The sequence below is a fragment of the Pleurodeles waltl genome, chromosome 3_1 (genome assembly GCF_031143425.1).
Source record: "Pleurodeles waltl isolate 20211129_DDA chromosome 3_1, aPleWal1.hap1.20221129, whole genome shotgun sequence".
Classification (NCBI taxonomy): domain Eukaryota; kingdom Metazoa; phylum Chordata; class Amphibia; order Caudata; family Salamandridae; genus Pleurodeles; species Pleurodeles waltl.
Window position 1 is genome coordinate 255,058,744 of NC_090440.1, and position 16,206 is coordinate 255,074,949.

Below are 16,206 nucleotides of genomic sequence, written 5' to 3' on the forward strand. Positions count from 1 at the left end.
TGAACTGAATGTTCTATTTTTCAGATCTAGAGATTTCCTGCAGCATCTCTCAGTAGGACATTCGTAAGGGCAGACACTAGACCAATGTGCTTTACTGAAAAAAAGATGTTCAATCAGACAGGTTGTGAGGATACAAACTCACTAATGGCCCTGATAAGTCATGATCAAGGACTTTTAAGGGGGCCTTCGACGGATACTTTTGCATTAATTTGTGAACAATAATTTTGAAGCTAGCACAGATTAAATTTGTTGTAAAGAGCGTTCCATAACAGTGGTGTTTAAGATGTGGGACAATTTGGAGGTAGACAAACATAATTTGCAAGAAACTGACCTGCTTGTATAAATCTGGGTATAAATGCCCTTTGCTTTACTTGTTGTTTCCTCTTTTATTGGGTATAATTTTCTCTATTTCTTTAATGTTGTTAAATTGTTACACACAGTACAAAGACACCTGTGTACTACAGAAGTAAAATTTCTATCAAATTCTGTGCCAAATGTCATCTCCCAGCAGATACGTGCAACGTCGTCGCCTAACTCATATGAAGGAGAAAGGGGCTCTTATTGGAAGAGGAAGCTTTACTTTTTGGCAACAAGACTTAGGGCCTCGTTACGAGTCTGGCGGTCCAAAACCCGGACCGCCAGGCCTGTGGAGAGGAGACCACTGCAGAGTTGGTGGTCTCCCCCAGGCCCCATTACAAGGTATCCACTGGGCTGATTGGCAGAAACCTCTGAAATCAGAGGTTTCCACTGGTCAGCCCAGTGGAAACCATGCAGCAGCATTGGCATCGGCTCCTCATGAAGCCAAGTCCAATGTTGCTGTACAGAGGGTGTCCCCGCACCTTTAGAATGCACACTGTCTGCCGTAGCACACAGTGCACATCCTGAGGGGGATGGACAGGTGGGGGGCTCCTGCACTGCCCACAACATGGTCCTGGGCAGTTCAGGGGCAACCTGAGGCCCCCAGCACTGGGTTTCTACCAGTCTTTTCATGGCAGGATCCCTGCCATGAAAAGGCTGGCAGAAAATGGGCTTGTGATCAGCGTGGCAGCACTGGACTCAGAGCCACCATGGCTGAGCACGACTCCGGACGCTTTCAACCCTTGGGGATGGCGGTCCGATTCTGCCAGCCTTTTCATGGCAGGATCCCTGCCATGAAAAGGCTGGCAGAAAATGGACTTGTGATCAGCGTGGCAGCACTGGACTCAGAGCCACCATGGCTGAGCACGACTCCGGCCGCTGTCAACCCTTGGGGATGGCGGTCCGTCTGCCAGGGTTGTACTGTGGAGGTCAGACCACCTGGAGCGTTGCTGTCTGACCGCCACTGCAAGGCTGGCGGTCTTCAGACTGCCAGCCTCATAATGAGGCCCTTAATGTTGTGGAATCAGAATGCTGACATGAATCCCTTGGTAACAAATACTTTATTAGTTAAATATGTGACAACTGCTATTCCTAACTGGAATAATTGACATTAATATATCTCTGTTTTTGCATTTTAGAAATATTTCAGCGATGAGTGCAAGTTCAAAGAAATGCTTCTACCAAATAACTACAACGCATATGAATCTTGGCGTTACCCTGGGATGTACATCGCCTTGAGCAAAAATGGGAAGGCAAAGAAAGGAAATAAAGTGTCTCCTACCATGACAGTAACACATTTTCTTCCCAGAATCTGACTTCTCTTTTAAAAGTCAACTTCCAAATTTTGAAGATGATCAGCAAAAAACTTAATGCACTTTCACTGTATACTTTTACACCCTAGTAGGTGTAAAATATACATAAGAATGACTGAAATTTGTATATATTGCTCAGGAATATTTAATTTATGGATTTATTTATTTATTTTTTAAAAACGGATACACTTTATTTTATGGTGCAATCAGATTCAAGCCTGTTATATATTTATTTTTTTGTTTATTGAAGCTGTTAAATAAGCTGCTATTTTGCGATGAACACAAACAAAGTGTTTTTGGCATACAGTGAGTTGCACCATTAATAATATTTAAGGGACCCCAGTCACAATTTTTAATTAAGTCGTCCCTAGCCAGCCGGTTGATCTTCTAAGGTCTTTTGTTTTCAGCCAGCAGCGAAGTAACTCCTACTGAAAAAAAAAAATCAGACTACCAGCTTCCAGCCTCTTGCGATGTTCCAGAGATACGATTTCCATGGGGCATATTTAAGAAAAGTTGAGGTAGGGGGTGCCCTCTATCGCCCCTATACCGCCAGCATGTGTGTGACGTATTTAAAATACGGTGCACAATGGTGCAGTTTAGGGGGCAATAGCGTCATTTTTCACACTATTGATGTGCTCTGCAGGAGTAGCATCAAAATAATGGTGCTACTCCTGCAGAGAACATAGGGGCTCATTATAAATAATGGAAGCCCTCTTTTAACGCCTGCTCTGAGCAGTCGTTAAAAGTGCCATACAAAATGAGGCAAGGAAATCTTGCATCATTTTTCGGCCCCACTAACAGAGGAACTCCCCCTTTGCATACATTATGCCTTGTGCAGGCATAATGTAGTGCAAAGGAGTACAAAGTGGTGCAATGCATGCATTGTGCCACTTTGTCAATTTGGTGCAAGGATTTTGGCCTCATTGGGCCATGTTAGCCTAAAAAAATGACGCTAATGTGGCTTATAAATATGCCCCCATGTGTGTTGGATTACAGGTAATGTTGTAGATCGGTTTTGGCTAAGGTAGGTCCAAGTGTGGTGGATCCCTGTCTGAAATGTAGGATTACCATGGACTATACAACTAAGTACTGTTTGAATTCATTGTATGTAAATTTATCGTCTGTGGACATCCTCAACACCTAGCATAAATCCGCCATTTCGAGACATTTGGGTGACCAGCCTGCACAGCATTAATGAAAAATATGTAAATTGTGGGTTCGTTTGCAGCATACCATCTCACACAGTATGTCTTGACTCAGGAAAACTGTAATCGCGAGGAAATAGATCCGCTAACTTCCTATATTCAGTTTCAAGTCGCTGGGTAATTTCCAAAAAAGCCCTGTGGTGATCAACCAGCTGAGGGGATTCCAGCAAGAAAGAAAGTTATTTTTTTTTACTGGGGCTACCCTTCTAGTAGAACGTTCTCATCGAAACGTTGCTGCATTTATGTATGGCTTTCGGTTCTTTTTACATGTGTGTCCCTTACTTTTAGAAATGATTAGCTCAAATGCAACTGTGTCTAAAACCTTAATTACAACAACTTTAGTTATTTCCTTATTCTAACAGAAGTGATCATATTTATTCATACACCTAATTTATGGTGAGGTAATATGGCAGTTTAAGCCAAATTAGAAAAATATGAATTCTGTCTCAGGATCCACTGACTCGCAGCAATGTTCAATCCTTGTGAGTGTAACATAGCCTTAAGGTATACGAAATTGATATATTTCTGTATTTTAGAGGACTGTATATTTTTATATTTATATTGGAGCCTCCGGAAATCTGACGTCTTGTTTGGTGCTATCCATTTGTGTGTTGTCAAAATGACATAGTGGTATAATACAAAATATTTGATCATTGGCATTAGCACAATGTAAATGGCAATTTATATATTGCAGTGAAACGCACCTAGAAGTAAATGCTGGCAACCGGGAGAAAGGACTGTTGAAAGAAACGGCCCACGTTGTATCAATCTTGGGAGGAGCCCATCGCCGCAAATTATAGCGCTGCTATTTTCATTCAACCATTATGAACTCTGCCATGCATTGTAAGCTGCAGGTGGGGAAAAAGTAAAAAAAAGTGGGGGCAGGGTCAAAACAAATTAAACATTTCAACGGTCAACTATAGAAATCTTTGACTTTCTGGCACTTCTTTGTTTTACTTTTGCAGCCTTAAAAACGTCCAAAAGTATTTAGCTGCAGCCCTACTAATTGCATTCACTTCTGACAAAATATGCAGTTCGTTTCCACAATGGTTATCTAGATCTTTTATATAATTCGTCATATCGATTTTTAATTTTCCATCACTTACTGGACCAAGTGGTGGTACTTTGATGGGTTAAGAATGGAAATCCTACATTATCTTTTTTTTTACGCTGGATGTTTTCAGATAAGCACGTTGAACTGGGAGGGTATTTTCGCATATTGGTCAAGCACTTAAAAGGAACAACCACTGGCGTTAACCCAATATGTGTTTGCCTAACAATTAAGGCAATGAATGAGAGGTGGAGAGAATGAGTATGTTAGTTTTTTGGGAAGATCGAAAAGTTAGCTTGTTTGAACTGGAGTTAGGAGCTATGCATAAGGTTCCTCACCGTGTTTCAGGCCGCTAACATTGATGCAATGCTGGGGATACATGCTTTCGATCTGGGAACTGTGTTTGGTGGCAGTTGAAAAATAGATCTATTCTAAGAATGTATCCTCACACAAGATGAAGTTGTTGTAATATAAGCTAGAAAGAGTGAGAGCCTTAGTGACCCCATGTGAAATGTTTGAAAACAGAAGAGTAGACAGGGCGGTGGTCAAGGCAACCACCAGTGAGCTATCTGATGTGGGTTTAAGAGTCAGTGTAAGAAGCCAAATCCTTCTTTTTATACAATCTGATATACTGTCCGCCTCAATTTACATCAGGCCAGTAGCTGGAAAGACGAAAGCACCTTATTGTACATACACATACAGAAGGTGATGTATTTCACGTGAATACTGTTCCAACACAGTTACTGTGTGTTATTTTACCCGATCATTGTCCTACGAAATACAAGTCAACGGTTTCACCCTTAGATGTTACTCTGTGAACATCGATGTACTTCTTTAGCTCATTGTGGTTTTAATTGAGCCAATTGTACTTGGAGAGGAGGTGCCCTTCTTTGGGGAAAGGCAGATTTGGATCCTACATTGGTGAAAAAAGGGGTTAATATATGGAATTTAGGGAATTTCAGACGAACATCTGAACTCACAGAGGTATAAACAGTGCAATCATATAACAGCTACACACAAATACAAAGGAAATTGAATTCCAATACAGGTTAGCTAAGCAGACCAGAACAATACAAGTGATTGTACAAACTAGAATACAAAGCGAATTGAGTTGCAATACAGATTAGGTAAGCAGACCAGAACAATACAAGTATCCTTGTTCGAAGACTCGTGGCTTGCAGCACATGCCATGTTACCAGTGGAAAGATCCTGTTGATCAGTCAGAAGCATATAGGAGCCATCAGATCCTGCTGTCTCATCTGTAAGAGAGAAGGGATCTCATGAGCCATACTTTTGAGTGCTTATCCTGGTAAGACCTAGTGATATTTTCCACTTCCTTGGCTGGCTCTCATAAGTGTGGTGTTTCACAGGGATCTGCATTATCTCTTCTTTTGTCTACTCATTGTATCACCCGTTGGTGGATACAATAATGTATTTGATCGTGCTAATAAATCTGTGGTGATGATACTCAAATTTAGCTACATATAGATAGTTTGTGAAACTGTGTTAGCACTTGTGCTGTTTCTGATAAGAAAGGAGGATAAGAGTGAGAGGGAAGTTGGGCATACTAGCCACCCATTGGAGTATAGAATGAAAAATAACAAAAGAAGTAGGGCTGATGTTATGGCTGATGTAAATTACCTGGTGATATTGGAGTTTTACGTAGGGTGATGGCTGTGAGGAGCGCAACCATTCCCCACCATGGAGGCAGGGGCGCTAACCAGAGAAAACGAAATCAATCAAGAACCACAGTTTCCATATTGAGGTGGTCACCAACTTGGAAGCATGCCCCACTACTATGAGTATTTGTCACAATCAATCGGATTTTCCTTTCCAGTGAATTGTAAGCTCTGGTCATTTACTAGACCATTGATTAGGGTATCGCTTTGGATCCTGAGTTGTCAACCAGGCATGTAGGCCACCTGCAGCATATTTAAAAGTCATCAGTCAGATGGAGGCAACACCGCTTAATTACTTCTGTCCCTCTAATGGCTGCATCAAACAAGTTGGTCGATAGAAAAGGTAGACTGTATAGTTCACAACTCTGTCTGGCAGTCTCTACATGCATGTTCCCAACACCCGGGCCACTGTCCATTCTAGAACAGAGGCATATCAAAGTGAGGTTGTAGGGGTGTTCTGTGGTTTCCTAGTACGCGGGGCACCAAGTTAAAAATATGTTGAGACGAGCGAGGGGGCAGGGGTGGAGAAGAGCATTTCAAGGGTTAGCAATGTTAGGGATTCCAGTGGGAGGGAGGGCGTTATTCTAAAGTCAATAACATTCCTGAACACTCTAAAATCTATCCATGTGTTAAAGCCCCTATGTGTTGAATAAAGTCAGCCCGGGAAAAGCAGGAGATAAATAGACTGAGCTGACAACATGCCATAGGAACTATGACTCCTACAGATTTCCATTGGAGTTAATGCAGTGCAGTAATTTTGCATCTGAAATTCATAATACCCGGGTATTTGTAGTTTCGTAGTGTGGAATTACCACAGTATCCAAAGTTATCCCCTAGGAGATGGGGAGTGACAACCGAAGTGTGTGTTTCCACACCGACTTCTACATGCCATTTCAAAATTTTAGTCAATTTTCCGGAGACCAGGTCCTTCAGATCTGACAAGGCAAATATGTTCTCTGAAAACCCCTCAGCAATTTGATGTACGGTAATAAGACATTTTGAATTAAATAACTTGTAATACTAATTTGGGCATAAAATCCCACTTCATGTTACTCAAAGTTTGCAGCAGTGATCTGTTTGTAACCTATAGGTCACAGTTCCAACTGCCAGTAAGAGACCATGATGGGCTAATCCATTTGCTGCCCAAACAGAGCAAGAGCAAAAGACATGCGGAGTCAATGTGTGCGTACAGCTACTTTTTTATATTAGGCATTTGATATAGTGTTCACCTATCTCCGAGGAGTGGAGGAGGGCTTTACAATGAATATTTTTGTGGCAGTGGCATTTAGCTTTGAGGTGCTGTACATATAACGGTGTTGTGATGTGTGTGTGTGCGTGTGCAATCTTGTTGAAACCAATTGCACAAAAAAAAGCTGATGAAGAGATGGGGGTTGCACCATGTAGTGGGACATCACAGGAAGTATGGTGCACAATCGGGCTTTACATTGCACGTGTTTATACATTACTCAAACTACAGTGACGTACAGCCATTTGCCTTCGGACACCTGCTACAACCAGGTTTGGAACCCAGGTCGCAGATTACAAGAGTAAAACGAGAATATTCAATGTGATGCTAACTAAAGCTCTTGCTGTATGCAAGTAAAACCTTTCTGATTCTCTAGCTCCTGCTCAGTTCTCTTAGAGTTCAAAAAAGTGTCTTAAAACACTGGCACAAGGGATTCTTCAAAAGGGTAAATATCTAAAATAAATACACATTTGCAAATATAGGTCAAGATTGTCATGCTGACGAGGGACAGGTGGAAAGTTTGGACAGATATGTTTTGGAGTCTGGGCGCATGACCTACCTCCCTCTTTAAAACATAAAAATACACTGAGGCATGAAGTGTATGTTTGGCTTTCTCTCCCACTACACGCCACCTCCTTGCCCTCCCATAAAAAGAACTGATGTCCACTGGTACTTCCTCTGTTCTCCCTTCTCCTAATAGCAAAGATATTTTGAGAGCTGTGGTGACAAAATAAACAAGTGAAACATTCTTTGAGGGTAGAGGAACCCCACTTTCTAATGCCACAGATCACTGTAAAAACCATCAGGTTTCAATGCCTAGTAACCACTCCTGTTGTTTTTCTCCACTGTGGGGCGTGAGAGGGAAAGGGGTTGGTCTAATAAAACACTTGAAAGTTACAAACCATGTCAGTCAGTGCTTTTCAGGCAACAATATGTTGCATTCTGGGGCTTGTAGTTAAATTCTCCCCAATGCACGTGTAAGATTATTTTTCCCCAACACACAGAGTACTGTTGGATTAACACACAGGGCAGGCTGAAGGTGTCATGCGTGACACTGCAATACTTCACAACTATGCCACTAGTGGTAGTGGCATGGCAATTAAACTCACAGGCATAAAGTAAATTGAACTTCATGGCTGACAGAACATCCCAATCGAATTTGGCAGGGTTCTGTCATTGATTTCACCGCTCAATTCATTTAGTCTTTGATTTCTTTTGGCAAAACCTTGAAGTCAATGAAAGTGTCTGGCTGTCCACACCTCTGTTTATTTCCAACACTTCACGTCTCTGGTATTTTTTCACTGTTCTGTGACGGGTTTTAAGCTTCCATCTCCCTCCCTTGCCCCACACAGACCTTTCATATGAATACATGAAACACTTTACAGAATGCTCAGGTTGTCCAATGGCATGCGTGAGTCGTCCATAGGTGGAAATTAAACTGAAGTCATGCGTTGAACATCCAAATGGAGGGAAATCAGCAGCACTTTGCCTTCTGGGACTTGTAGTTTTACATTCCCCATGGTTTGTGTGATCCTAAAGGTTCCGGTGTGAGAGAAGTGACCGCCAAGTCATCCGCACTGGCTGCAAAACCACGACTTGTAGGGTCACACAAGAAAAGGAGACACGTGGCAACTTTGCAAATCCAAGCTGGCATCCAACCCCACAGGAAACCGCGCTGATTTTTCTAAGCTGCTAATAGTTTAAGATGATACATTAAACACTCTCAACTTTTTCTAAACAAATAGCAACCGTGGATTCCGCCCCTTACGCAAAGGCATTGGTTAGAATGCATATTTTTGCTTCTACTCCTGCTGAACAAACTCCTACTTAAAACGACAGAGAATAAAGTTCTCTGTCGTTTTAAGTTTTAATCCTATGCCTGACCCAAAAACTCATAACTACATTTTCTCGCATACAATGACATCACACTGTCTGAGAGTGTTGCCTGTTATTAGTTCTTCTCTGATTTGCCGCATCGCACTTTATTGACAAACTACGATTTCCAAAATGAAATTTCAAATCACGCTTTTAAAGGTGTGGGCAGAAATATGTTTTTTTGTAAAGTGCTAAACACCTGGCAGCTCTTGGTTCAAATACGTGGTCTCTAAGTGATCCAGTTTTGTTAGGCCAGTGGCACAGTAGAGGTCCCATGGGCTCCATAGCAAGCAAGGAAATAGTCCCCCGTGTCGTGCCGTGGTAGTTAAAAGGTCTTATATATTAAATGACAAAAACTCTTTTTGCGGTGCAGTGGCACCCTGGTATGTCTGGGCACAGCACTTGCTGAACTATTGAGAAGTAACTCCCTAAGAAACCATTTGACTTAAAATACGATATACAGTTGAGATATATATCTACTGTTTAGGTTTTTAGGTAAAAAAATTCTATTAAGCAGTTTGTTGTAAAAACATCTAAGTGGGTTGTGAGTGTGAATGTATTTCCAGGCGCATAAACATTTTAGGTTTTGATGGTACACCACGGTGCTGACTTTGTTATCAAATCCATTAAAGAGTTACTTCATGTCTAGCTCATTGGTTCACCAAGTCAATCTCTCATCAATATCTGGGTGCCTCTAGAGACAACTGTTTCCCTTATTTCTAGAAATGTTATTTTTCAAATGCAAGGTTTGCGTGTTTGCATCCTGATACGAATGTCTGACGCCAGCCTCGTCCCCTCTGAGCCCCTCGGCCTTGCTAGAGCTATCTTTACATGCGCATTACCTTCCAGCACAGGGACGTCACGTCAAAGCTATGTGCACGCAGCTGCTAGGCTGCATTAGACCGGCGTCAAGTGACCCTATTTATTCCCTACATATTTTGCAAATTTAACTTTTGCAAATAAATTAGAGCGGTAAGGGAGGCTGAATTATTGTTGGCTGTGGGGACGGTGAAATCATTAAATTAAATTGCAATCGTTTCTAAAGCTGGGGAGAGGGCTAATGAAAAGTAGATGTGTATTTCAAAACACATCCAGGGCTGCTGGGTATGTAATGGAAGTGCAATGCAGGTTTAAACACAGAGAGCATTAATCCCATTAATTAATTAATATTAAGCCTACCATATGACTCAAAGGACATAACTCGCCACTCCTGGCCTCATTGCTTTCAGGTGTTAGTTCAGTGAAAGTAACTGAAAGGAACCAACCTACAACTCCCAAAATGCATTAGCTTGTTAAACGAAAAACCAGGCCAGGAGCGCTGTGTCCTTGGTGACATGGAGTCAGATGGTCACCTTCTTAGTTGTACATCAATGACTGTCATGCAAAGCAAATTAGGAATGGGATCGTCCGTGTGTGTGCGCGGGGCCAGTGGAGGGAGTGCTGGGTGTAAGGGAAGTCTGCTTATATGGCACTGACTACCCTGAACACTCCAGCCTAATTTTACTCTGGCACTTGTGCAGCAGCATAAAGGCTCTACCACGGCTAGTAAGCCCCCTCTGTCCATTTACTAGATGGAGCTGGAAGTGGGAGGGAACTGACAGGAAATTCATTCTCCAACTTCATTTAATTTCTAGTTGTATAACTCTGCTCCTTTGTACAGTCACATTCATAGTTCACCTACTTTCAGATACTATATGTAAGTATTACAAAACAGCTCATTTTACTTTGCAGTTCTTAAAAAACACTTCTAACATGGTCAGGTCAGGGCTGGGCGATCAAACCTGGGGTACTGCACGCTTCAGCCTTTTCATCGTTAAGGTGGCCACACTGGGCACGTGTTTTTAAAAACCGGTGTGTCACAAAAATAGAAAGAACACATTTTATTTTCTAAATTTTGAGTGACTAGTGAACGTCGTGATAGTACAAACGAATAGCATTCAAAGGCTCTAAAAACCAAACCTAGATACCAATATCTGAACACACTTTCAGGTTTCCATTGAAACCCTAAATAGGGAGGATTTGTTAACTTTAGAACACGTTTCTCATATCTCCAGTAGCATTTATGTGTTGGCTTTCTATTGGAACGTTTGAAAATGAACTAATAGAAAGTGCTCGTCAAACATCGGAGAAAGGTTAATCGATTTTTTCTATTATGAAGTTCCTTGGAAAAACGCCTTTATCTCAGAATTAAAGATGTCATACGTTATATTTAATCTGAGCTTGAAACACGTAAACCACTCGCCAGAACGTTCCGAAATATTAAACAGCATGACGTTGTTATCATTCTGTGTTTTTTAAAGGTTTACTGGAATAGGTAAAACGATTTCTATGGCTGGAGGCGAGGCCTAATCTGTTAGACCTCGGATAAGGAAAACGGAAGGGGAGGTAATTATATTTACAGTGGTATTTGTACCACTACCACTTTATTCTCCCAAGATCTGCCTAAATCAGTTCTCAGTTATTTTAACTTTTGACATATAATTTTCCAAGTAAATTTCCATTCTAGGCGTTCAGTAACTGAAAAAATAACAACTAAATATTTTATCTCGTGAATTAAAATCCTTCCATCCTATTAAGTACTTGATTTGAAAATATAAACGAAATTGACACAAAGGTGTCCTTCATAAATTTGTTGATTGGTATGCGGGACGAAATTTGATAACTTTCCCATAATGCAACTACCAGGGGCGTAACTTCAGGGGGGTGCTTGGGGTATTACACATGTCTCCAAAAATGTTGGTTATTTTACAACATAATATGTTTTCTCTCCCTTAGTACCCATACCAGCCTGCATTCCTATCCATTTCCACTGCCCCTTTAGCCCCTCTCATACGCCCTGCTTGTCGGATAATATATGTTAACATGATATACCAGCACCATTGTTGGAATTCTGAAGCTCACCCCCACCCCCTCCCAGTCTGACAGACCAACTTATGCCCCTTGCAACCAAGGGCGTGGAAAGGGAGAGGACTGCGGATTGGTAGGAGTATTAAAAGAAAAAAACACAATGTTTTGTAAACTAACCAATACTTTTGAGAATTTTCAAAACAATTATTAGGTGGAGTGTAACACCCCAAATACCCACATCCCCGAAGTAATGCCCCTTCTGGCAACCATAGTATGAATCGGTAATTGTATTCCTTATTTGGTACACAAATCGTGAACAATGTCGTAACTCGGGCCAAAGTGCTTGTCATAAGAGATTTGAGTGTCCTGAATCCAGACATCTGCCATATGCACCAGCACGAATGAACAATGTATTTAATCACTGCCACGCTACTACAATTTTTTTGAGATGGATGAACAAATCAGTAACTTTTAACAGGGCAATATATTGAAGTGCAAGAAGGTGCTCAAACTTCACGTGCTTTTCTTTTTCACTTTGTGTTGTTGAAAACTATATTACTTCACATTTTATGCTGCTATAGTTGTACCTGCTACTTTAACTGAATTACGACAAGTGCTAAATGTGCCACTTTTAATTGTGACGATACCTATGCAAAGAATGCTACTTATGAAATAAACCAAATTTGTGAATTAGATAAACTACCGTTTGTTGATGTTGTGGTACATTTATCAAAATGTGTCTGTAGTTTTATACAGGACTGTTACTTTTTTTGATGTATGTGCTGTGCACATTAAACTGAACATTAAATCTTTAATGGTCACAGGCTTCAGTCTGAAAGTGTATTTCTTGCTTCCTTAGCCTGACTTTACTTTTCCACGCAATGATTTACATTTTTTCTCCAGCTTTCCCCTTTTTGGGCCTGGGTTATTCTATTTCTCTTCTCTTTGAAGGGACAAAAAGCTTTAGAGGACAACAAGCTTAAGGTTCTTCTATTGCATGGATACTCAAAGTACGGCCCGTGGGCCTCACGCGGCCCCTCTGACCTTTACAAGCGGCCCCTTGGGCAACAGGAGCACTGGGCAGCTGTTTGTGACTCAGCACTTACAATAAAAATATTAAATAGACACACAATCATTTATTTCAAACGTAATTGGTGTTAAAGAAAGGCAGTAACTAGGGACTCCTGCACTTAACTTTAGAAACGCCTTAATTTTTAAAGACATCTTGTAGCACAAGTGTAAAACTAAGACAGTCTCTTCAAAATTAAAAAAAGTGTATTTAGTTACCATGAAGAAACTTTTTGCCTTAGTACAATTCATTTCATCAGTGCATTGAGATGTATTCCTTTAAAAGTGATAGTTTTCAAACATACATTTGGAAACATGCATTTTGAAACATTAATTATTTCCCTTACCCTAAGAACACCACCAATAGTAAATTAAAGAGGCAAGTCACTTGGTATGTGCACTTTATGGGTGGCCTGGGTTCCTATCATACATTAACAACATTATCATTTATTAAATCAAACCCAGAAGCATGTTCTGTGCAGCGCACACCGTTCTGTGCAGCGCACACCATGAATCATGTATTTCGAGGTCATCTTAAATGTGATAATGCAGAAAGAGGAGGGAAAATGAGACTAAACAATTGCCTAAGATCACACAATTTGGAAAAGTGGGTAAGCCGGGATTCATTCCAGGTTTTCTGGTTTCCCATTGTTTATTTCAGCCACTAGATGTATATCATTTGTTTCTCCTATACCTACCTTGCCACCAATCCCCCCAACCACCCCACTTGACTGCCACTGCCCTGGCATCAATGCGGCCACCAGGTGTGTCACATACCAAACTTTTTGGCCCCTGGAAAATGTTTGCGAGTACCCATGTTCTATTGGATCCCACGTACTTCCAAATGAGACCTTTTGCTTCCTGTGAGCTGACAGTTTGATCTGCATTTTCCGCCCTACATTCAGTGTCAGTCAATTCAGAATGCTAAATCTTTGGGATTCACCCTCTACGATGTCCAGACCTCCAGACCCAGATCGACTCCACGGCTAAGAGTGATTGTTTCAAGCTAAGTCTTCTTTGGGGAATCAGGAACCTTATCCCTAACATGACCCTAAATCTGTTGTCCAGGCACTTGTACTCTCCAGACTTGAATATGGAATTTCACTCCTTTCCGGCATTCCTAAAGATCACCTAGGTTCTCTCATAGCATTCCTACATGCTGCAGCCCGCTTCGTGACAGGGCACAAGAAATGTGGTCATATCTAGCCCATTCTATGCTCACTTCAGTGGCTTCCTATACAAGTACTTATAGGAATATAGCACGTATAAAGCTCTGAACTCCTCTTTACCCACATACCTTTAAGAGAAACTGAAAATCTCAAGTGGTGGCCAAGACTCACGAAACGTCAAATTGCTCCTCCTGGAACACCCCCACCTTCAAGCATGAGTGATACATGAGGCGTCACAAGAATATGGAACTCTTTACTGTCGAGCCTCCGCCAGAGCACGTCATGTCACCTTCATAAATTACTTCAAAGCTCTTCTCTTTGAATGACACGTGACCTAACCTGCTCATGCCCCCTAATGCCCCTGTCAACTGCAGACTAACTCAACTAGCACAATTATTGTCCAGCTCGTGGTACTGTACCACTGGACTGTCACTGCTATGTTTTACAAAAAATCTGTGAAGTGTTCTACCTCCCGGGGAGGCTAACCTGGTATTCTCTCCCTCTTTAATGTTACTTTTTCATTTTCTGTTAGAAATTGGGTCTCTAGTTGGCAGAAGTATGCATCCTATCCAACTAGAGAGCACAGTCCTAGTCAGCACAGGTCAGTTACACACCATAGCCTGTGTTCATCCTCTGGTAGCTTCACACAGAGCAGGCAGGCTTCATTTAGGAGGCAATGTATAATGTATCTGTGCAACACTTGAAACAGTAAAACAGTGAAAACACCACATAAAAAAAATCCACACAAGATTAGAAAAATAGATCTTAATTTAATCAGCAAAATAATACCACAACAACAAAAATCCAATCAGTAAAAGTCAACATATCAATTTTTAAAGAATACCTGCAAATTTAGGTGGTCATTACAACCCTGGCGGTCGGTGTTAAAGCGGCGGTAAGACCGCCAACAGGCCGGCGGTAAAAAAAATTACAATTACAAACGTGGCGGAAACCGCCAACAAAGACAGCCACTTTAACACTCCGACCGCCACGGCGGTATAAACAAACAGCGTGGCGGTCACCGCCAACAGACAGGCGAGAGACAATGTTCCACCCACACTATTATGACAGGCCAATCCGCCACCTTTTCCGGGGCGGATTCACCGCGGATAAAAACACGGCGCAAACAGGAATCCCGAAGGGAAAACGCTCACCTCTACACACCCCACGAGGAACGAGGACGCCATGGATCCGGAACTCCAAATTCTCCCTGCAATAGTCTTCCTGCTCCTCTACCAGGAGCACGAACGCCGGCGGTGAAGACCACAGTGAGTACTGCACCTACGACACAGGGGTGGGGGAGGGAAAAAACAGGGACATACACACGCAACACCCCCACCCTCACCCACTACAACACACACACTAATACAAATCAATACATCACAGTTACACCCCCAAACACCCCAGAAGAATGCAAAGACAATAGAAAATGAGTGTAACCATTGTAATATATTAAAAGCAAGTAGTCAGAAATATATATATATACACCATGTACAAAATATATACCAAGCATAGTAGTCCAGGTAGTGCTCTAAGAAAGTCCGTGGAACAATGGGACCACACGGTATGGGTAAGGCCCACACAAGATCCCCGACCATGACGGAGAGAACACAGCAGGGGCATCAGAGAGCAACTAAACAGGCACCTCAGGGGGAGGGAAAGGGGGGCACCTCAGCCGGATGAGTGCACAACGCCAAATCCACGAGGGGGCCACATGCCCACTGTTCCATCCTGGGGAGTGCAAAGCCACAGTCTCTCAAGTCTCTACAGTGGGTGGGTTACCCACTGTTCCATCCTGGGGAGTGCAAAGCCACAGTCTCTCAAGTCTCTACAGTGGGTGGGTTACCCACTGTTCCATCCCGGGGAGTGCAAAGCCACAGTCTCTCAAATCTCTACAGTGGGTGGGTTGCCCACTGTTCAATCCTGGGGAGTGCAAAGCCACAGTCTCTCAAGTGGATAACAGTCTCCACTGGTTCTTGAGGGGGCCTTGTGCCCAGAGTGCTTCCTCCTTCTAAGGACAGAGGTAGTGGATGACAGTCTCCACTGGTTCTGGAGGGGGCCTTGTGCCCAGAGTGCTTCATTCTGTTAAGGACAGAGGTAGTGGATGACAGTCTCCACTGGTTCTGGAGGGGGCCTGGTGCCCAGAGTGCTTCATCCTGCTAAGGACAGAGGTAGTGGATGGCAGTCTCCACTGGTTCTGGAGGGGGCCTTGTGCCCAGGTGCCCAGAGTGCTTCATCCTGCTAAGGACAGAGGTAGTGGATGACAGTCTCCACTGGTTCTGGACGGGGCCTTGTGCCCAGAGTGCTTCATCCTGCTAAGGACAGAGGTAGTGGATGACAGTCTCCACTGGTTCTGGAGGGGGCCTTGTGCCCAGAGTGCTTCATCCTGCTAAGGA

General features: G+C 42.4%; 1 protein-coding gene across 1 annotated transcript in view; it reads left to right on the forward strand.

Annotated features, from left to right (window-relative positions):
* LOC138284004 (fibroblast growth factor 4A-like) overlaps nt 1–3,914 on the forward strand; it is a 147,161-nt gene extending 143,247 nt beyond the window's left edge. The window contains exon 3 of the mRNA XM_069222340.1: nt 1,497–3,914. Coding sequence (XP_069078441.1) covers nt 1,497–1,673 — 177 coding nt within the window. The 3' untranslated portion in view covers nt 1,674–3,914. The remainder of the gene's footprint in view (nt 1–1,496) is intronic.
* The last annotated feature ends 12,292 nt before the right edge of the window (nt 3,915–16,206 follow it).